This window comes from Culex pipiens, chromosome 1, assembly GCF_016801865.2.
Source record: "Culex pipiens pallens isolate TS chromosome 1, TS_CPP_V2, whole genome shotgun sequence".
Lineage (NCBI taxonomy): Eukaryota > Metazoa > Arthropoda > Insecta > Diptera > Culicidae > Culex > Culex pipiens.
In genome coordinates, this window is record NC_068937.1 from 128,548,957 (window position 1) to 128,569,275 (window position 20,319).

The window sequence follows — 20,319 nt, forward strand, 5'->3', positions numbered from 1 at the left end:
ATTCAAAAGCCCGGTAAGCCGGCATCCGACCACAACTCGTATCGTCCAATCAGCTTGCTGTCGTGTCTACGCAAGTTGCTGGAGAAGATGATCCTCGACCGCCTCGAACCATGGATGGAACGAGAGCACTTGCTGTCAGACACGCAGTATGGCTTCCGGAGAGGCAAGGGAACAAGCGACTGTCTAGCTTTGCTGGCCACAGGAATCGACATAGCCCGTGGTAAAAAACAGCAAATGGCTTCTGTCTTTCTAGACATCAAGGGTGCATTCGATTCAGTCTCCATCGATGTGTTGGGAGTAAAGCTGCGGCGGAGCGGTCTCAATCCGACGATGTGCAACTTCCTCATCAACCTGTTGTCAGAAAAACACATGCACTTTGTGCAAGGTGATCTGGCAATCACCCGGATAAGTTACATGGGTTTGGCACAAGGCTCACGCCTTAGTCCATCCATGTATAACTTCTACGTCAGCGACATCGATGATTGCTTGACCGGAGACTGCACCCTTATACAGTACGCAGATGACGCAGTGGTTTCAATCGCTGCCAAGAAGGAAGTCGATCTGCTAGAACCCTTGCAAGATACCCTGAACAACTTGGCCCATTGGGCAGTTGGAAAGGGTATTGAATTCTCTCCGGAGAAGACGGAACTGGTCGTTTTTACGGGGAAGCATGAACCGCCGCAGCTCAATCTTTCTCTCTCGGGAAAGACTATCGAGCAGTCGGACCACTTCATGTACATGGGTACCATCTTCGATCAAAAGGGAACATGGGGGAAGCACATCAACTACCTGAAGCAAAAGTGCCTGCAAAGAACTAATTTTCTGCGCAGCGTCTCTGGCAACCGGTGGGGTGCTCATCCTTCTGACCTGCTGCGACTGTACAAGACAACGATACTCTCGGTGCTGGAATATGGCAGTTTCTGCTTCCAAACAGCTGCGAAATCACGCTTGTTGGTTCTCCAGCGGATACAGTACCGAAGTCTTCGCATTGTCTTGGGATGCATGCACTCAACTCACAACATGACCCTCGAGGTCTTGGCGGGAGTGTTGCCTCTGCGAACTCGTTACTACGAACTGTCTTACCGGTTCCTGATCCGGTGTGATTACAGGAATAAACTGGTAATTGACAACTTTGAAACGTTGCTGAACCTTCACGTTGAGTCTCGGCGCATGCTTCTATATTATGACTTTATGTCATCGTGGGAGTGGAGCCCGAGCACAACGGTACAGCGCACGCCTCCGTTAACCAGCAGCACCCTGATTGGCTTCGACACGTCCATGAAAGCCGATACTCGCGGTATCCCAAACCATCTTCTGCGGGGAGTTGTACCGTCGATCTTCGCATCAAAGTACAACCATGTTCCTCCAAACAACAGATTCTTCACCGATGGCTCCAAGCTCGACGGCTGTACGGGCTTCGGTGTTTATCATGAATCTTATCAGCTGTTCTTTAAGCTGAAGGACCCGAGTTCGGTTTACGTCGCAGAGTTAGCCGCGGTTTACTGCGCACTGCGAATCATCGAGACCATGCCACCTGACCACTACTTCATCTTCACCGATAGCTTTAGCTCTGTTGAGGCTATCCGGTCTCTGAAGCCGACCAGGGAGTCTGCGTTTTTCCTCACGGAAATACGCAAGACTTTAAACAACCTGGCGGCTCAGTCCTTCAGCATCACGGTGGTGTGGGTCCGCGCTCATTGCTCGATTCCGGGTAATGAGAAAGCGGACTTGCTCGCCAAGAAGGGTGCTGAGAGTGGAGACATTTTTGAAAGGCCAATTAGCCTACAAGAATGCTACGGTTTTCCGAGGCAGCGTGCGCTTCTGGATTGGCAAAAACAATGGGACGACGACACCAAGGGACGTTGGATGTATTCCATACGACCTAAGGTGCAAAGAAAAGCCTGGTTCAAGGGAATGGACTTGACGCGTGGATTCATCAGAACGATGTCCCGCCTTATGTCGAACCATTACTCGTCCAAGGCTCATCTGTACCGTATCAACATGAGTGATACGAACTTATGCGACTGTGGGCAGGGTTATCAGGACATCGACCATCTCGTATGGGCGTGTCCAGATCATCAGGCTCACAGAATTAAGTTGAAAGTTACCCTCAGGGCCCGAGGAAGACCACCAGAAATTCCGATGCGAGACGCGTTATCTCAACTAGACCTTGATGTTCTCTATCCGATCTATCAGTTCCTCTTAGATTCCAAAATATCTATTTAGTTTTTCTTCCAGTCAGTTTTCCTTCAGTTAGTTTTCCTTCAGTTAGTATAACTCGCCTTCCCACAAAGCCGTCGTTTCTGGTTGCACCGGAAGCAAAGCAAGATCGCCCCAGCAGCTGGACACCGAGTTGCGGCTGAGGACAAAACGCAAAGGCCAGCAGAGCCAACCAAGACCCCTACACAATCCCCCTTCCCTTCCCACGCCTTGTCTTTAACATCAATCCCTTCCCTACTAACCCCGAGTAGGCCGCGGGTAATCGGCTCCCCTCCCACTAACATTTACACACAAGATCCTCTGTAATTATTAAGTTTTTTGTAATTACAAAAGCCGACTCGGTCCTAACCAGGTCCCAGTACCGAAAAGGACCTAATAAAAATAATTTTATGAAAAAAAAAAAAAAAAAAAAAACCGCACTTTTGTAATTAGTCATCGATTGTATTTCGAAACTCTTGAAGCATAGAAAAAAAAGGTCATATTCATTGACGATAAGATGTGAGGCCAGTCATTTAGCTGATTAGGCATAATTTTTGTTTATATCAGTGCGGTTAGCCAACCATCGTGCACCGGTTTTTGGTCAATTGCCACTAATCGAGATTGTAATCTGAGGATAACTGCTGGCTGACTTTTGAATTGCTGCAATTTGCAGTTTATTTTGCAATTTACATTTTCTTCAAAAAAAAAACTTTGTTAAACTAATTAATAATTCTATTTTGCTCACAAGTCACTATGACGCGGATTTGTTTCTCGAGTTTCACGACAATCTTATCGGTACATTTTTCTCCTTTGACTCGAATCTTATGTTACGTTGCTTTCATGCGTAAAGGCTGCCCCCCCTTAATCCGAGCGCGTGCTTTGGCAAAATTATCAGTCGGAAAATGTGACATTCCAAGTGTCGTCACAGCGTGGTTCAACGATTTCTTTCGATTTAATGATTTTTTTTTCTTAAAATTATTTTTATTAGGTCCATATTGGTGCTGGGACCTGGTTATGACCGAGTCGGCTTTTGTGATTACATTTGACTTAATAATTACAGAGGATCTTGTGTGTAAATGTTAGTGGGAGGGGAGCCGATTACCCGCGGCCTACTCGGGTTAGTCGGGAAGGGATTGATGTTAAAGACAAGGCGTGGGAAGGGAAGGGGGATTTCGATTTAATGAATGTTGACATTATTTTTTTATAAATGATTTTTAAATTTGCTTATTTATTTTCGTCTCAATCCCCTTGGTTTCGTTAGCGATGTCTATTCGATATTTACAAAATTTCTTCTATACAAGTTCCGATATGTACAATGCAACTTGCACGCAAGTCACTTCAGGAAGCGTCCCGCTCCGCTCTTTCCACGTTCCGAACGACCTCGTCGTACAGCACTTCCTTGACGTTGTTGGCCAGAATGAAGTCGGCGTGGGTGAACCGCTTGTCCGGCACCGCGTAGCTTCCCACGACGTTCGGGATTTCCCGCTCCAGCTGCAGCACGTTCAGGTAGTTGACCACGTTGTCGTTGTAGCCGTAATAGGTCCTGACGGGGGCGGTCGCCTTGGACAGGTCGTAACGGGGGACCGTGGAGTTGCCGTAGACCAGGGTGTTTTTAGCTAGGTATTCGTAGTCAAACTGTCGGAAGATGCCATCGGTGATGATCTGAAGGTAGTGCAGGGCCTGCTTGACGGAAGCTCCCGCCGGGAAATGACCGAGAAAGATTTGGAGCATTTTGACGTCCAGCTGTTTGGGGTTCGCGCCTGCCACGTTGTAGATGATCGTTCGACATGCGGTTTGCTGAGGGGCCGGACATAGCCACTTCCAAAAGTGGTACTGCTGTTCGAAGTGAGGGACGACCTCCAGGAGGCCTGCGGCGTCGAACGCTGCCTCGATCTCTTGCCGCAGGGTGACTCCGAGTCGGATGAAGCTACTCAGGCTACGGTACATGTAGACTGCAGGGGAAAGCGCTTGCAACTGGACGATCTTGGCGTTGTACTGGGGTCGACTGGTCAACGCGATGAAGCTAGTCATGGCGCCCTGCGAGAATCCGATGTAGTGTAGTTTGGAGAACCCGGTGCGATCCAGGACAAAGTCGATCAGCGCCGGAACGTCGTAGAACCCGATTTCGTGGAAGGTAAAGTCCCAGAACTCTGCGGAATTCACCGCTAGGCGTTCGTGGTTTCGGGAGTACCGAGTTCCGCGGGCGTTTCCCATCCAGATGTCGTAACCGCGATCGGCCAACAGATAGGCGAGCCCATGTTTCGGCCCGATCAGAACCCAATCCGAGCAGCTGGAGAACAGCGAGTGCATCATGAAGACCGGATGCTTGCCGGAGTTTGTGCGGGACGGAATGCGGTACATTGCCAGCAGGTAGCCATCCTCGGTGGGCACTTGATACTCCTCGACCTCGTAACCGTACTTGCGGATCAGCTGGGGCTGAAAGATCGGTTTTGGTTTGAAATATTTCATTCTAATGGTTGATTGACCTTGACGTCTTTGATGTCGTACTCAAGATCAATCAACTTTCAGGTTGTTGGTCGATAAATGACTTGAAACATTTCACTTGACAGGTCAAGGTCGATCAGCTGAAAGATTTCAACTTACCACCGTCAGCAGGGCGTCCTCGTCTTCCACCACGAACGGCGCCGAACTGTTGTAGACGACATGACCAGCCACAACAGACCCTAAACAGACCAACAACAAAACAATAACCGACGATCGCGCCATTTCAAACTCTCCTTCTCTGTACTGTATCCCTAACTCCGTCCACTTCCAAGCCCATCGATCAACTGTCCGCCCGGTTTCGAGCCGCGGGGCTTCCGCGACTGATTTGTTCTTAATTCTAGCATCTAACAGCGTGTCGAGTTGATCTGCCACCACTACCTTCCTGGTACCCTAATGACATGCATTACCCGAAAGCGGTGCCTTAATTTGTGCGTTTATTGCCGTTGCAATTGCACATGGCTGCTGGTCAGTCGGCGGTGCTACCTGTAATTACAGTCCTCGGGCGGCATCATAATTCACCGTGCAGTGAACGCGAGATCAAAACAAAGAGAATTTCCCGTGAGCGTGAGCGCGCGGGCTTTGTTTTGGCGCGCAATGTTGAACTGGTTTGCGGTTGGTATTCTGGGCAATTACCCCGGTGGAAAGTACGAGCGTGATCAGATGTGACCGATTAGGTGGGTTTTGATTTAATGAGAAACATAAGTCGATTTGCGGTGGAGGTGGTGACGGTTGACTACCTTGGGATTGAGATATCTTGGCGGTTTTGACAGTTGGTTGGTGGAGCTGGGAGGAATGTGACAGTTTGCGAGATTTCAAGTTATCGGAATGTACTCGTGGGTCATGAAACCGGCTGTTGAAAGACGTAAATGGGCAAAAATAGACTTGATTACTGAATAAAGAGCGAAATGATCAATCTTATCGTTGCCAAATTTATGACTCTTTCAAACTGTGCTGGGGGGTTTGGATTCAGCCTGGAACCATTCTAAGGGGCAGTGAAATTTGGGATGAGACAGCTACTGGTTCAGGTTTTACTGGTCACGTTGGTGGCACTTGCTGGGTTTACTGATGGTCAGGTTCACCCAGATATCGCGGAGGATGCCTACTTGGATTCGGTATGTCAAGGCATGGTTGGGTTCTGCACTGTTTTGTAAAACTTCTTCTTCAGCTAGGCTTGCTGCGAAAGTACGGTTACCCCGCCGAAGAACATATCCTAGAGACTGACGATGGCTACCTCCTTGGACTGCACAGGTGTCCGGGCAGTCCGGTATCTCCACCAGCTCCCGGAAAGCCCGTAGTCCTGCTGCAGCATGGCATGTTGAGTTCCTCCGCCGATTACATCCTGATGGGACCGCAGACCAGTCTGGTGTACATGCTGGCCGACGCTGGTTACGATGTCTGGTTGGGAAATTCCCGTGGAAACCGGTACTCGAACCGCCATCGATCCCGGAACAACGAAACCCAGCAGTTCTGGGACTTTTCGTGGCACGAGGTCGGCTCGATCGATGTGCCCAACATGATCGACTTCATCTTGGCAAGAACCGGTCAATCGGCTCTCCAGTACGTTGGTCATTCCCAGGGAACCACCGTGTTCTGGGTCATGATGTCCCAGCATCCGTACTACAATCAACGGGTCAAGAGTGCCCACTTGTTAGCTCCGGCAGCCTACATGCACCACACCCGTAGTCCGTACGTGATCTTCCTGGCGACCTATCTTCACACCACGGAGTTGATGCTGGAAATGATGGGCACTTACTACTTCGCACCGACCTCTGAGATGGACATCCAGGGCGGGATTGATCGTTGTCGAGACGGAGCTCCGTATCAGCAGATGTGTGCCATTACGACCTTCCTCATGGCTGGCTTCAACTCGCAAGAGGTCAACTACACCATGCTCCCGGTCATGCACGGTCACTCCCCGGCGGGAGCTTCCGCCAACCAGATGATCCACCACGCCCAAACGGTGCGATCGCGGATCTTCCGGCAGTTCGATCACGGTCCAACCATGAACATGATCCGGTACGGTTCCATCACACCACCCAACTATAACCTGCAGAACGTCCAAGCTCCTACCCTGCTCTACCACAGCACGAACGACTGGTTGGCCGGCCCGGAAGATGTCCTCCTGCTGGCCGGACAACTGCCGAACGTTCGCAAGCGCTACCTTGTTCCGCTTCCGGCCTTCAACCACATGGACTTTGTTTGGGCCATAAACGTAAGGTCGCTGCTGTACGATGAACTGCTGGCCGATTTGCGGGCTTACGTTTGAAATTTGAAATATTTCATCGGACTTTTGTCAAATGAAATATTTCAAGACATTGATAAACAAATAAATCAAACACAACTTTTGTCATTCAACTTTAATACAATTTCTCTTTATTCTAACTTTTTGTTTCTTCCTTTCGACTGTCCGCTCGTGGACTTTTCTTAAAACAACTAAAGGATACAATGTTCTTCATTTTTTTACATCACTTGGATTGCATCTACAAAACTAGAAATCTACTTAGCGTCTAAGCTCAGTATTTCATACACAGGAAAATTAGTTATTCTATCTATTAGTTGTAATTTTGTGGCTTCCGACCTCAGATCAAGAGAGAATTGTACCATTCGCAGCTAATCTCGCGACACGAGCGCCGCCTTTATCGACTCGTACGTCGACTTTGTCGACTCTACCCTGAAATTGAAAAGAGTAACGTCAGTTTCACTAAAAATTAAACTCAAACTAATTCTAACCTCAACGCCAGCAGCGGCTTTAGCGCACTGCGGATGTTCCCGTAAACGGCCGGATTGGCCGCTTCCTGCACGCGCAAAATACTGTTGGCCACGTCCGGAGGGCGCGTAAAGAGCCGGGACGGTCTCGACGGCAGCGCCACCGCGCCGGCAAAGTCTTCGAGGGCGCGCTCGCGCAGGTACAAAAGGGGTCGAATCACGCGAACCTGGCCGCCTTCGCCCGGCGAGCTGGCGCTCGCGACGGCCTGCGTCGTGTGCAGCTGGCCCTGGTAGAGCAGGGAGGTTAGGAACCGATCGGCCAGCTTGTCCAGCGTGTTGGCCATCGCGAGCACGTTGAAGGCCTTGCGCGTGGCAAAAGCGACCAATTTATCCTGCAGGTTTTCCGTAGATTCTGGAGGAGAAAAATCCTTGAAACATTTCACCTCTCGCGAAATTTCATCCAAGCCACAAACCAGTCTGCTCGTAGAAATAGTCCACCTGCAGTTCTCGCAGGTACAGCATCAGGGCGCGCGGGTCGACGCCACAGTCGCCGAAACTGACGGTGGCCAGCGTGACATTTGTTAGGTGGCGGGCGCGGACAAACTGGCGCAGCAGGTGCAGCAAACAGAGCGAGGAACTCGACCCGGATAGGCACACCAGCACACGGTCGCCCTCCTTGATCATGCCGAAATCGTCCAGGGCCTGGCGGAGATAGTTGGAATTAATTCCGTATTTTTTAAAGCTGAAATTACCCGCTTTAAATCGCATGCAAAAATCATTACTTAAAAAAAACATGAAAAATAGGCTCGAAAAAATCTTGATTAATTTTATTTTGAAAATGTTCAAAAGTTTCTGCTCGGGTAACCACATTCCACAGGTGTTCACTTTGACAGATAGATGGCGCTTCGGTACTCAATGGTGCTGCCATCTCACTCTGAATCGGTTTGGAATGTGGGAACGTGAGGAGCAGAAATGGTCAAAATTGAACAAAAATAGTTGATTTAGTGAAATTTTCGAAAAAAAAATTATTTTACGCCTTTCAATTGATCGTTTGATAATGTTATAATGAATTATAAATTTTAATAATTGTTCTATCATTTTTCACGATATGTGAGATTTATTGTGTAAATTTATGTTTCCTTACGTTTTCGTCATCACAAATGAGATATTTTTGATATTTTTAAATGTATAATTACGAATCATAAATAATTTTTAAGGTGCTAAAATTTAACTTATAAACTATTTTATTAGTGATAACAAAAACGTAAGGAAACATAAAATAACATGATAAATTTAACGAATCACGAAAAATGTTTAAATTACTTAGAAAATGTAGTGTTCAAATTAGAGATAGTACTTTTCCCTTTAATTCTAAATTACTGTTCAATAAATCCAAGTTTTGTTCACCTTCGATAAAAATGATAATGATTTTTCATCCCGGAAAATTTCCAATTTCCACGGGACTGTCAAATCACCAAATCGTTTTCAAAATTAGTGAAAATTTCACGGTACACAGTTAAAGTCTTAAAAATTCTTAGGTTTAATTTTAGCATTAAAAAAATAACTTTAGTGAACTTTTAAATCAATCAAGTTTGAATGTTCTATTTTTTTAGAATTCTGCCTTCAAAATAAAACGGAATTCAAATTGTTACTATACAAAGAATTAAAACATAATTTAATTAAGCAAATTTTCTGATAACATACTATCGATAATTCAAATAGCGATCAATAGCGACAGGGAGAAAGTTGACTGTAACTCCTGAACACTATTTTTATTAGAATTTTTAGAATTTTTACTTTTAAATCATTGAACATTGACCAATTCATGAAGAAATCTGAGCAATGTTTGAAAAAATACTTACGATATACTTTTGAGTCAAAGTCAATCGATTGCAAACACACAATTTTCACACGCTTGGTATTTGACATTAAAATTCTTCAAAAATCAGGGGACAAAAAATATTATCTAAATTTGAAAATAAATTAATGTCTAGTTTACAACGGCCACTGCAAATATTTTTCAAAGTTTAACTTGTTAGTTAAACTATGTATCAAGGCGAAAGGGAACCTGCCGGAAATTTACATTTGATCCAAAATAAACTAAAAAATCTCAAAAATAAATCTAACTGAATTCTAAGCTTGAATGTGTCGCTTTAGGGCACTTTTAAATTGATTACTTAGATATTTTGAAAACTAATGATTGCAAAACAACTGGGCAGGTGTAAAATGCATTTCAGAACAGTTTTTTCATTGCAATGTTAATACTATGCCCCCCCCCCCCCCCCCCCCCTTTCTCGACGTTGACCAGAGTCGAGGGACATAAACTTCAAAAAATATTAGCAACGGCCTTTAAAAATCTTGCCAATTATGTTGATGATTACTTCCATTAAATAGATTTAAATTTAAAAATGACAAGTTTAGTCAGCAAACATTATTTGGTTTTGTTATATTTCAGTGATATTTTCCATGATTTCAATTATTTTCGAGATTTTGTTTTGAGAAGGAAATTCTTTCAAGATGTCATGCTCTCTAAGACATCCCATAAATAACTAAATCAATGAAATTATTTTTTTTTTAATCTCTAGGAAGATGAGTTTGATGAAAGTATTAAATTTTGTGTTACCATTTAACCAATTGTTTTTTCATGCAAAGTATTATGAGTAATTTTACAGTCCAATCACCGATCCATAGCGGTCCAACCCTTGCCACAAACTGTTCGACCGTTTTGTCCAGTGGTCTGATTCGGTGTGTGGATGAGGAGGATGCACTGCCATTGCCAATTTGATGAGTTTCTAATTAGATGATCACTAGTGGTTGGTTTAGGGTTAAAGTAAGGCATAAGGGGGGTGGTCATGAATCATCAAGAAAAAAGAGACAGAAGAAGACACCAAAAGAAACAGTTTCAAACACCATCGGTATGAGTGTATTTTATTGTTGTGTTGTTCTTTCATATCGTTATTCTTTATTCTCTTCTCTTTGCTTGATTTGTGTGGCTACTGTACACTTAATCACAATGTGTTACACAACAACTTCTTGATTAACTCTGTTTAACATGACTCTCTTCAGCGCTTAAAAACTCTCGACTTAAAAGTGATAACGAAAATACTAACTATCTATAGGTATAGCTTCTTTTACTCTTCATTGCTCGCGGCTAACAAAAACATCTAGTACGACTCTCTTTAAGCTTATGAAAGGGATAAAAAAATTAAAGTACAAACATAAATATTTCTGACTGGATATTTCTCCGCACACTGATCGACTCGAACGTCTTCTTAAACTTTGAACCAATCTACCACTACGTTCAACATCTTTGCAACGCGTTCAAGATAGAAAGGGATAAAGAAAAGAGAAAGAAAGACAACAAGCGATTATAGTAGAAAGCCTGCTTGGATTTTGTTTGTGGTTGTGAAGGGTGTGCTCAAAATGGCGGCCAACGAAATGAGCGCGCGCAGCGAGAACAATAGGAACTACCTCACAGTGTGTGTGTGTGTTTTGGATTAGTGATGCCTTGCTTCGAAACGACTTTTAGTAGGATTATTGTTTTAAATATATATGTTTTCTATACTTGTAGCAGAATGTTAATAGTTGCAAGCGTGGTTACTTGTGTTTTTTTCAAAATGGCGTCAACCAACACAAACAAAAATGGCAGCCTTTGACAAACAACCAATGCGGTTAGTCGCGCCCCGAAAACGGAGCAACGTGCAGTGATCGACGGCGCAAGCAAATTTAGTCATTAACCTCGGCTGCCTGCTTCCAGATGTCCTTTGGGAGGTTGTGCCACTTGGCGACTTGGCCATCCACCGACGGTGACGAGCCGACCGCTTCCGACTGATCTTGCGAGGGTGAACTCTTCAGTACGTTGGGCTGGCGGATAAGCTTGGAGGAGGGTGGCGCACTAATGTCTACTTCGGGGGTGGTTGGTAAGCGCGAGATGTGGTCTTGGAGGGACTCAAACCCGGACAGAGCTGCACCCGATTCCGAAATTACGCGCCGTTGAGGCAGCTCTACCCGACTGGACGACTCTTCGAGTTGCGCTGAAATGGTACGGTTTCTACCAGAGCGGATAAGCTAAAGTAACCTAAACAAATTTGGGTGGCAATGCGCAAGCTTACCTATCCTTACCGCTGCGAAGCTTTTCGTCCGGATCGCTGAAGCACATGTTGATGCCGGAGTCCTGCGAAGACATTGAAGATCGCAGGTCTAGTGTCTTTGCAATGGCACCAGTGTACGGGAAAGCCGGACTGGGCATTGGGAGCTGCGAGGGTGGCCCCATTGAAGCGACCACAGTGCGCGAAGGCCTCGGGAACGACTCCGATCGGTGCTTGTCGATGTCAGCCGATTTGGGCCGGTGGTAGCTATCCGGCGTGACGTCACTATGCCTTTGGTGCTTGATCAAGCTGGCGGAAATTACAAGAGGAGCATGGGGAAAGCGACAAAAATAAAACCGGGTGTTAGTTTGCGCGTACTAGCTTTAATCTAGAGATCCCACAGGGACACACAGGAAGTGCGAAGGGAAGATCATTACAGTTTTGGGCCGGCCGTGTTTGACCGCAGGATATCCGGCGGCGAATTTTTGCGCGCCCCGAGCATCCCATCCGGCGAGTAGATCTCGTCCATCGAGTTCACCACGTCTCGGATCTCCGACTTGACGTCGGTCAACATGCCCTTGCTGAACTCCTTCAGGTAGTCGACCACATCCGACGCCGAGATCGAGTCCCGCTTGTTGTCGTTGGTGAAGCTGCAAGAGATTGTGTTGTTTTCAACGTATAAAAACTTAAATTCCTCCAAAATTACCTAACATTCCCCAGCGAGCTAAAGGTAGCCCCACTCATGTCCAGACTGTCGGTGCTCTCGAGCACGTCCTCCACCTTCGAGATCACCTCGCGAATCTCCGACTTTATCTCCGTCGCAAGCTCTTTGGTGACCTCCTTCACGTACGCCTGGATGTTTTCGGCGCTATCGCTGCAGAAGCTGCTGAAAAGATCAAAGATGGCGACGGTAATTTGAAATATTATGAACAAGTTGACGTCACGCAATCACACACACACACACTTATTAATGAAAGCAACTAAACTAGTGGCGGATCTGTACAGGGTTAGGACTACGAAAAGCACTGTTTCTACGAGGGATGAGTGAGAGAGGAGGGTCAGAACACATCGAAAACCCACAAAAACACACATCCGGTGACGCTACAGCGAAAAAAAAAACAGAAGAAGACAAAAGAAAAAGTCGGTTTTGTCCGCTAACCTTCCCGCCGTCGGTTGGAAGCCATCGGTCGCCATCGCAACTGCAGTGGACAGATTTTCGCTCTGATCGATGCTGAGGTCAGTCTGGCTACTGCAGGAACAAGAGCGCTGCTTTGGCCGCACCACCAGCGTCCGCGGCTCGCTGACACTGGCAGTTCGAGCGTACGTCGGCGATATCCGACTCGGTAGACGCTGGTGGTGCTGCGCCTGTTGCTGTTGCTGCTGCTTCTGCAACGTCAGACCCAGATTGTGGCGCGTCTGGGGACCTAGAAAACTGAAATCACCACAGATTTCACCTCCACCATCTTGCCCATCACCAACAACACTACTACTACTAGTGGTCAAGGTAGATTCGGTTTTGTTAGTGTTACTGTTGCTGCCGCCGCCGCTAACGGACCTTCCTGCGGCATTGTACGCCGTCGTACTGGACGACGATCCCCAGCTATTGCATCTGCAGCCGAAGCGCCAAATTGAAGGAGAATACAAAAGAAATCAATGGTTGTTATCTAAACACTAGAGAGAGAAATGTTAACCTTGCTACATCTACTAGATAGAGAAGACACACATGGTTTAGTCACACTCTAATCGCCGTATCCACGTCCCAAGGTCACCTACCTGTTCCGACTGATGGTACTGTTGTCGTGGGCCGTCATCAGACTAGTCAGCTGCTGGTGCTGCTGAAGCGGTGGGCTGTAGCAGCCACCGGTGACTTCGCCGGATCCGAGCGAAAAGCGCACGATCGGTGGCGAAGAGGTGGGCGTCGGAGTTGGCGTTGGCGTTGGACTGTGCGATTGCTGGGGCGAACTGGAGTGCTGCCGACGGATCGAGATCTGGAGCGGTGAAGCCGGCAGGCTGCGGCTCTTGAAGCGTTTGATGTCCAGCGCCGACAGGCTGTGGTGCCGGTGAATCATCATCAGGGAGGTGTTTTCGGGGACTGTAAGAATCGGGGAAATTAGTGTTTGGATTCGAGGAGCGTGGGGAGAACTACTCACTTCTGGTGGGATCAAAGGGAACGGTGTTCTTGACGTTGTGCGAGTGACCCAGCAGGAGTTCGTGCGCTTCTCCGGGCAACATGTACCAGCGAAGGTTCTCCACCGAAGTGTGCGGTAGCTTGAGGATGATCTCTTCCGAAGACGATCGCTGGGCCATTTTGCGTGCTCGGTTGAACAGGTTGCGTGCCGTTTGCAGACAGTCCGAGTACGTTTGTGGGAACGTTCCCGGTCCGGAAATACGCCGATCTGAGAACAGCATCTTTCCATCGGTGTACCGAATAGCTCCGAGCCATTTGCGCTCTTTAGCTAGGGAGTTCGAGTGGTGACGCCACTCACCCGTGCGATCGTCCACTTCGTACTGTGGCAAAAGCTTCCACGCTTCTGTTGCGACCATCTTGATCGCTTCCAGGATAAAAGCCACCTCGGCTTCTGGCATAAAGAACGGGAACGTAACTCGGATGTACCCCGGATGGATGCTGGCGGCCTTGAGAGACTCATCGTTCAGTACTTTCTCGTACTCGACGGCCATGGCCGGATTTATTCCGAGCGAATCAGCTATCATATTATCCGCCGTTGCCTGGATGCCAAATGCATCGTTTAGCACGGCCACCACAAATCGATGATGCAGGAAGGCCCCTCGCGGATGGCGAACCATAAAACACAGCGTAGTCAGGCGTTTTGCCGTAGTGCACGGTGGTCCTAGCAGGGCAATCTCCGGGATTGTCCGCACGTGCGCTAGCATTTGTTTGCAAATCTTTTCCATTCGTTGCATGATCGCTTGCACTCCAAGCGATTCCTTCAGTTGCAGAACCAATCCTGCCCGGACGGCTCCCACAACCCCAACGGTATCAACCAAAAACGACACACTATTCTCAACCAGTTTCTTCTTGATAACCAGCACCCCAGGAGCTTGAACTCCTCCAACCATCCGACTGCAGTGGAAAAATATGGCATCTTTCTGCGCTCCAGGTAACACCGGATTCGTGACGATCGGAGCACACGAAGCTACCACGCTATGGTCCCAGATCGACAACGCATCGTACTGATGCAGCAGAATCGTAGTCGCAACATCATCAGCCAGAATCCCCGTCAATCTCGATGCCCCGGAAAACATCCCCACCATCATACGCTTCCCGTCCGAGTACTGCAGCAGGCGCTTCTCCAAATCTACCAAGTCCAAAAATCCCTCGTGATTCTTAGCTATCCTCTCCACGAGCCACCCACCGTCGATCCACGACTTCAAGTTCCCAATCGGCTCGGACGTGCTGACAAACAGAATCGGTGGCCCCACCGCCGAGGAAGACATTTGACTAGCGGTACTCGACAGCAGAAAGCACAACCGTTCCGCTGGGTTATGGCAAAAGACGATCTCGTCCTCGGGGCTGGCACCGACGGCCGCTCGGACCAGATCGCGGGCCTCATTGCTACAAAATTGTTGCAATGTTGAAAAAACAGATATTTAAAATTATGGAGCCTAGAAGTACTTACTCGTACAGGTGTGACTGGAGACCGGTGACGGCCGAAATGCAACTGATGTCGCCGTACGCTGGCAGGACTTCCTTGTTGATGTAGTCCTCGAGGAACTGCAGCGAGCGGCCGGACGAGGCGTAATCGGCGTAGACGACTGGAAGTGTGGAAAAAGAAAGAAGGCAGGTTGTTAAAATTTATTAGTTACTTTGTGACTACATAGGTTAATTTATTGCTAATTTTCCAGAAATATGAGTTAGGGGAAATATGCCCATTTTAAGCCTAATAAGCGGTCGTGTTTGAATGATGCTGGATAATCTGGATTGTTGCTTGAAATTCACTAAAACCAAGTACACCAACGAGTAGAGCAACTTTTTGTGAAAATTTCTGTTTATTTTCATTTTATTAAAAATTATTCTATTCCTTTTACAAGCATTTAAAAAATTATTTCAAAAATGCATTCTAATCAGTCGAGTGCATTGGGCCACGCCCATTTTTCTATTTTCAGCATAGTTCTTTTTTTCTTCCAGCGCTCTTTTGGGTCTGCTTAGTGCTGCCAAAATTGATGAAATTTTAAGCGAACACTCACGAAAAGTAGCATTTATAGCGAAAGTTTCCTGGCAGCACTTGCTCACTCCAACAAGCGCTGCACCAGCATGTTGGTGGTGTTGTTGGCCACCCTTTGTTATTTATTTGCCTTCGCTTTTCGCTCGGTTTTCTTCAGCCTTCGATTGGAATGGGTATGATCTGCGTGTGGATGTGTGTGCCACCAAAATGATGAGAAATGGTCTCGCAAAATAGAAATTATGATCAAAAGTGCATTAAATTTGATCTTTTTGGCAAGTAAATGGCCAGTAAGTTTACAGCCTAAATCGTATTTGGAGCTTTAATCGAGCATCAAACTCTCCATATGACGAAGATAGGTGTTTGATTAGAAATGGTATATTTAGACTTAAGCTTTTATTTTAGGCTTGTGCAGGAAAATCTTCTTTTTGCAACTTGTGCGATATTTCAACATCCTTTTTCTGAATGATGAAAATCATGATGTTTAGTCGTTTAAGAACACGCAGAAAAATAAGGCATATTTGAATCAACAAAACGTTTTGTTGATTTGAAAATCAAGATTTTTGTTGAATCAATGCTAAACGTCAAAGCAACTTTTTCAAAACAACGAAAGATTTTTGTGGAATTGAGAAAATCAAGGTTTGTTTCAACGCAAAATCGACGTTGATTATATTCAACAAAAAATTTGTTGTATCAAACCTCGTACAGGCTGATCGTACAAAATATTTTTCTGCGTGAAGGAAAAGAAAATAATTAATTTAAGGAATTGCAATAACCCCATATAACTCAAAAATTTTAACTTCACAAAATATTGACAGCATATTGGAAGGAAGTACAAATAATAATAATTAATCCAAAAAAGCTAATCAAAAATTTAAGATTTAAATAAAAACATATTTTAAGTTCATTTTTTTTAAATATTTTTATCAAAAAGCAATTCTGACCAAAATTTTAAGTTTGTTTCCCACATTCCTCTCACTAGTTCTCCCTTTCACATCTTGGCGGTGCTCACAGCAACTGGGTGCGCGTTTGCGCGGTAACTCACCGCTCTCTGCTCAGGCTCTCAATCTTGTTTCTCGCGCGAGAGAGTTTTATTCCGTGTCAAACTGTCAAACCGTGCGCATCGCAACAAAAATCGTCGTCGGTCGTCGTGTTTTTCGGGAAAAAGTTTCAATTTTAAAAGTTGTTTATTTTCCTACGCGAAATGGAAACCATCTTCGAGATCCAGCGGCGCCTGCACGAGGAGTGCGACCGGCTCGTGATGGCCATGTCCGAGGAGCTGCAGACGGCGAAGAAGACGGTGAGTAATTTTGGGGCTTGATTTGCCGGAAGTTGTTTGTTTACGATTTTTTGCGGTGCCTTTGCAGACCAAGGAGAAGGTGCTGGCCGACCACCGGATCAAGATCTACCTGGAGCGGTACCAGAGCTGCAGCAAGTCGCTGCTGGAGCTGTACCAGGACAAGGACGGCGAGCGGAAGCAGGAGATTAGCAACATGAGCGTGAACGAGTTCAAGGAGTTTTACTCGCAGTTCAACTCGCTGGTGGAGTTCCACCAGAACCACGGGAACAATGTGGCGGTGCCGGCGTCGATTGAGTTTTCCAAGTTGCGGGACCAGCTGAACGATCCGGGCTATTTGGCGGAGGTGGTCAAGTTTAGCGACGTGGAGAACTACGGGCAGTATCTGGATCTGCACGAGTGTTACGACAATTACATTAATCTGCGGGACGTGGACCGGATCGATTACATTACGTATCTGTCGGAGTTTAACAAGTTTGGGGACATTCCGAAGAAGCAGAAGAACTTGAAGTACAAGAAGTACTTGGAGCTGTTGCACGACTACTTGTTTGGGTTCATCACCCGGTCGAGGCCGCTGTTCTTCGAGCTGGATCACACGGTCAAGCGGAACGAGCTGCAGTTTGAGGATCTGTGGAAGAACGGGGAGGTCCCCGGGTGGGAGCGTGCCAAGGACGTGGACGAGGACGCGGCGATCAACCTGAACGAGTTTGGCAAGTGGGAAGATCTGACCTATCTCGGGTTGGACCGTCTCAAGGCCGCCCTCCAGGCCATCGGCATGAAGTGCGGCGGAACGCTGGAGGAACGTGCCCAGCGCCTGTTCGCCTGCAAAGACGACAAGAACAAGGACAACGAGCGCAAACGGCTCATGTACAACCAAAAGGACAAGGACATCTCCCTGCTCGAGTACAAAATAACCCGCCTTGCCGAACTCGTCGACGACCAGATCTACGAAACCAAAATCAACCTCCAGCGCAAGCAGGCGCGCTACACCCTGGACGAAAGCGACGAAGACTCCCTCGACGAGGTCGAATCCGACGACGACGACGGCATCCCGTACAACCCCAAAAACCTCCCGCTCGGGTACGACGGCAAGCCCATCCCGTACTGGCTGTACAAGCTGCACCAGCTGCACTTTACGTACGAGTGCGAAATCTGCGGCAACTACAAGTACAACGGCCCGAAGGCGTTCCAGAACCACTTTAGCGAGTGGCGTCACGCCCACGGAATGCGCTGCCTCGGCATCCCGAACACGGCCCACTTTGCCAACATCACCAAGATCGAGGACGCGCTCATGCTGTGGGACAAGGTCAAGGAGCAGACGTTCTCCAAGATGTGGGTCCCGGCCAACGAGGAAGAGTTTGAGGACTCGCGCGGCAACATTCTCAGCAAGAAGGTCTATTTGGATCTGCAGAAGCAGGGATTGCTGTAAGCGGGGGTTCGCGCGAGGAAGAGTTGTTAAAAAAGTGCATTTCAGCGATTGTGTGGTGAGGAAAATAAATTTAGTCTGGCGCCAGCAGAGCTTGCATTTGATTGTTTGATTTGATGACATGCGTCCCTCGGCTGGCACTCGACAGTTGCTTCATAAGCTTAAAATAGTTTTGATTTGCTGTTTTTTTTTGCACATTGCTGGCTTGAAAGTGTGAATGATGATGGCGGTTTCCTGCTCGAAAGGGACGATCGAGTGGAAATTCACACTATTTACCGGGTTGGGCTAATTTGGTTTGGAAGTGACCCTGTCGTGAAATGGATAATGATCTTTTATTAAATACGAACTTAGATTTTTGTTAGTTCAAGTCGCAATTCGCAATTTTCAGTGTAAGAACGGGCCTTGACCGATCTTATGCACTAGGTTCCCGACGAACACGCACTGCCCTTACACCTACATCTCACCCTTGCTCTGAGTCAGTACGAGCAACACGCTAGAACACGCTTTGAGTGTTCGTGCCAGGCATGCACACCTTCTTTTCCGGTTACGCATTTTAACTCGGCCGGGGGTGGTACATTACGTAGGGTTTGATGTAAGTATAAGCGCCTAACCATTTATAGTGTGCCTATCAACTTTCATTAAAGCAAAAACTGTTATATTTTTAGTTTGAATTCAAAAACTAATTTGAATTAAAAAACCAGAGCTATACTGTTCTGATCAAGATAATTAGGATGATCTAACAGAACTACGGATGTAGTTAGTTACGCTCCTTCCAGGATGTTCCTTACGTGGACGTCAACCGAAGAGCACGCAACAAGGTCAGTGCCATTGCGTGCTCTTAGGTATCAATCCTTGGCCTGCATAGATTTTTGTTAGTTCAAGTCTAAACTAAAGTTTACCTGTTAGGAGTGACAAAATTATTTAAAAATTTCGAAGGTTTCGTTTATCAATTCTCTTGGTTTTTGGGATTTATTTTAAATCGAATTGATTAAATACGACGAGCGCTGAAAAAACATGTTTTTAAATTCCGGAAAAAAAACCTTTGAATTGGATTTCTTTAGTGAGTGAGATAATATCACCATATTTTGCATGGACAATTTTTTGTCAGTTTTTTTGTACTTTAACCTTCGGGAAGTCGCGTGTTTTCGCCTTTCTTACAAGTGCCCTTACAAACTGTGTACAAAGTACACGTACGCGACCTCCGGTGGGTTAAGGTATTTGTTTTCCAATAAAATATGTTTTTGCAGCTTATCTTAATTTTTTCCCATACTTAAAATCTATATGGTACACTTGCCCCATCTGAACAAGGTTTTTTTTTAACTCTCCGAATGATAAAAAAATACTTTAAAATAGGTGCAAGTCATTGGTAGGGACAATACTAATCTAGGAAAAATTACATTTGGTAATATAAACTTAAAAAACGAACAGTAATTAGGTCCTAAAATTAAGCTTAAATTGGTGATATTATTGTTCAAAACGATGAAGCTTATTTTTCTAAGTACGACGAGAAAGGGTTTAAAATAGTTTTTTTTTAAATATTTACTTCGCGGCCCTCCTTGACAGAAGCATCCTAATTGACAGCTCGTTCAAAGGAGACCATTGCATGCAAAAAAATAAATTGACAGGCAACATTTTTTCGATGCATACCCTTGGAACGAGCTGTCAAGTAGGACCTTTTCTGTCAAGAAGGGCCGCGATGTTAAATTTATTAAATTGAATTAATAATCAATTTAACAGGGCCTCGCCTCAAAACCTCATACAGGAACAAAAGCAGCGAAGCGAAGATTCGCGTGAAGTTTTGGAATTTTGACAGTCTGGAACGCATGAATTACCCCATTATCGGTTTCCCGCACGGGTGAAATGGAAATTGTTGCACATGGCTGAAGTTAGAAATTTTGCAAATTATCTTAATTTATG

At 46.2% G+C, this 20,319-nt stretch overlaps 4 protein-coding genes across 8 annotated transcripts in view; 2 read left to right on the top strand and 2 right to left on the bottom strand.

Annotated features, from left to right (window-relative positions):
- Nucleotides 1–3,426: 3,426 nt before the first annotated feature.
- Nucleotides 3,427–5,357, bottom strand: LOC120423572 (lipase 1-like). The gene is made up of 2 exons (XM_039587429.2): nt 4,804–5,357; nt 3,427–4,635 (listed from the first exon to the last, which is right to left on the bottom strand). The coding sequence occupies exons 1-2, from the start codon at nt 4,924–4,926 to the stop codon at nt 3,538–3,540; spliced, it is 1,221 nt and encodes a 406-aa protein (XP_039443363.1). The 5' UTR covers nt 4,927–5,357; the 3' UTR covers nt 3,427–3,537.
- Nucleotides 5,358–5,569: 212 nt separating this feature from the next.
- LOC120423573 (lipase 3-like) lies at nt 5,570–6,993 on the top strand. The gene is made up of 2 exons (XM_039587430.2): nt 5,570–5,816; nt 5,870–6,993. Exons 1-2 carry the CDS (start codon nt 5,709–5,711, stop codon nt 6,968–6,970), a joined length of 1,209 nt encoding a protein of 402 aa, XP_039443364.1. The 5' UTR covers nt 5,570–5,708; the 3' UTR covers nt 6,971–6,993.
- Nucleotides 6,994–7,046: 53 nt separating this feature from the next.
- LOC120423569 (uncharacterized) overlaps nt 7,047–20,319 on the bottom strand; it is a 48,312-nt gene continuing 35,039 nt past the window's right edge. Inside the window, exons 2-12 of one of the 5 annotated variants that reach the window (XM_039587424.2) lie at nt 15,137–15,272; nt 13,649–15,072; nt 13,272–13,590; nt 12,658–13,107; nt 12,205–12,381; nt 11,936–12,148; nt 11,523–11,807; nt 11,149–11,461; nt 7,884–8,112; nt 7,435–7,822; nt 7,047–7,375 (exon numbers count right to left, since the gene is read on the bottom strand). In XM_039587424.2, coding sequence (XP_039443358.1) covers nt 7,315–7,375; nt 7,435–7,822; nt 7,884–8,112; nt 11,149–11,461; nt 11,523–11,807; nt 11,936–12,148; nt 12,205–12,381; nt 12,658–13,107; nt 13,272–13,590; nt 13,649–15,072; nt 15,137–15,272 — 3,995 coding nt within the window. In that variant the 3' untranslated portion in view covers nt 7,047–7,314. Of the gene's footprint in view, nt 7,376–7,434; nt 7,823–7,883; nt 8,113–10,305; nt 10,719–11,148; nt 11,462–11,522; nt 11,808–11,935; nt 12,149–12,204; nt 12,385–12,657; nt 13,108–13,271; nt 13,591–13,648; nt 15,073–15,136; nt 15,273–20,319 lie in introns of those variants that run through there. The other 4 variants (XM_039587422.2, XM_039587426.2, XM_039587425.2 and 1 more) reach the window with 4 other exon arrangements.
- Nucleotides 16,762–18,494, top strand: LOC120423570 (splicing factor 3A subunit 3). Its single transcript, XM_039587428.2, has 2 exons — nt 16,762–16,979; nt 17,047–18,494. Exons 1-2 carry the CDS (start codon nt 16,884–16,886, stop codon nt 18,403–18,405), a joined length of 1,455 nt encoding a protein of 484 aa, XP_039443362.1. The 5' UTR covers nt 16,762–16,883; the 3' UTR covers nt 18,406–18,494.

Excerpts from the sequence above, each read along its gene's own strand:
- LOC120423570 (XM_039587428.2), top strand. The coding sequence starts at position 16,884 with ATGGAAACCATCTTCGAGATCCAGCGGCGCCTGCACGAGGAGTGCGAC. Across the intron at positions 16,980-17,046 it reads TGCAGACGGCGAAGAAGACG|ACCAAGGAGAAGGTGCTGGC; the intron begins GTGAGTAATTTT and ends GTGCCTTTGCAG.
- LOC120423572 (XM_039587429.2), bottom strand. The coding sequence starts at position 4,926 with ATGGCGCGATCGTCGGTTATTGTTTTGTTGTTGGTCTGTTTAGGGTCT. Across the intron at positions 4,636-4,803 it reads AGGACGCCCTGCTGACGGTG|CCCCAGCTGATCCGCAAGTA; the intron begins GTAAGTTGAAAT and ends CCGATCTTTCAG.
- LOC120423573 (XM_039587430.2), top strand. The coding sequence starts at position 5,709 with ATGAGACAGCTACTGGTTCAGGTTTTACTGGTCACGTTGGTGGCACTT. Across the intron at positions 5,817-5,869 it reads AGGATGCCTACTTGGATTCG|CTAGGCTTGCTGCGAAAGTA; the intron begins GTATGTCAAGGC and ends CTTCTTCTTCAG.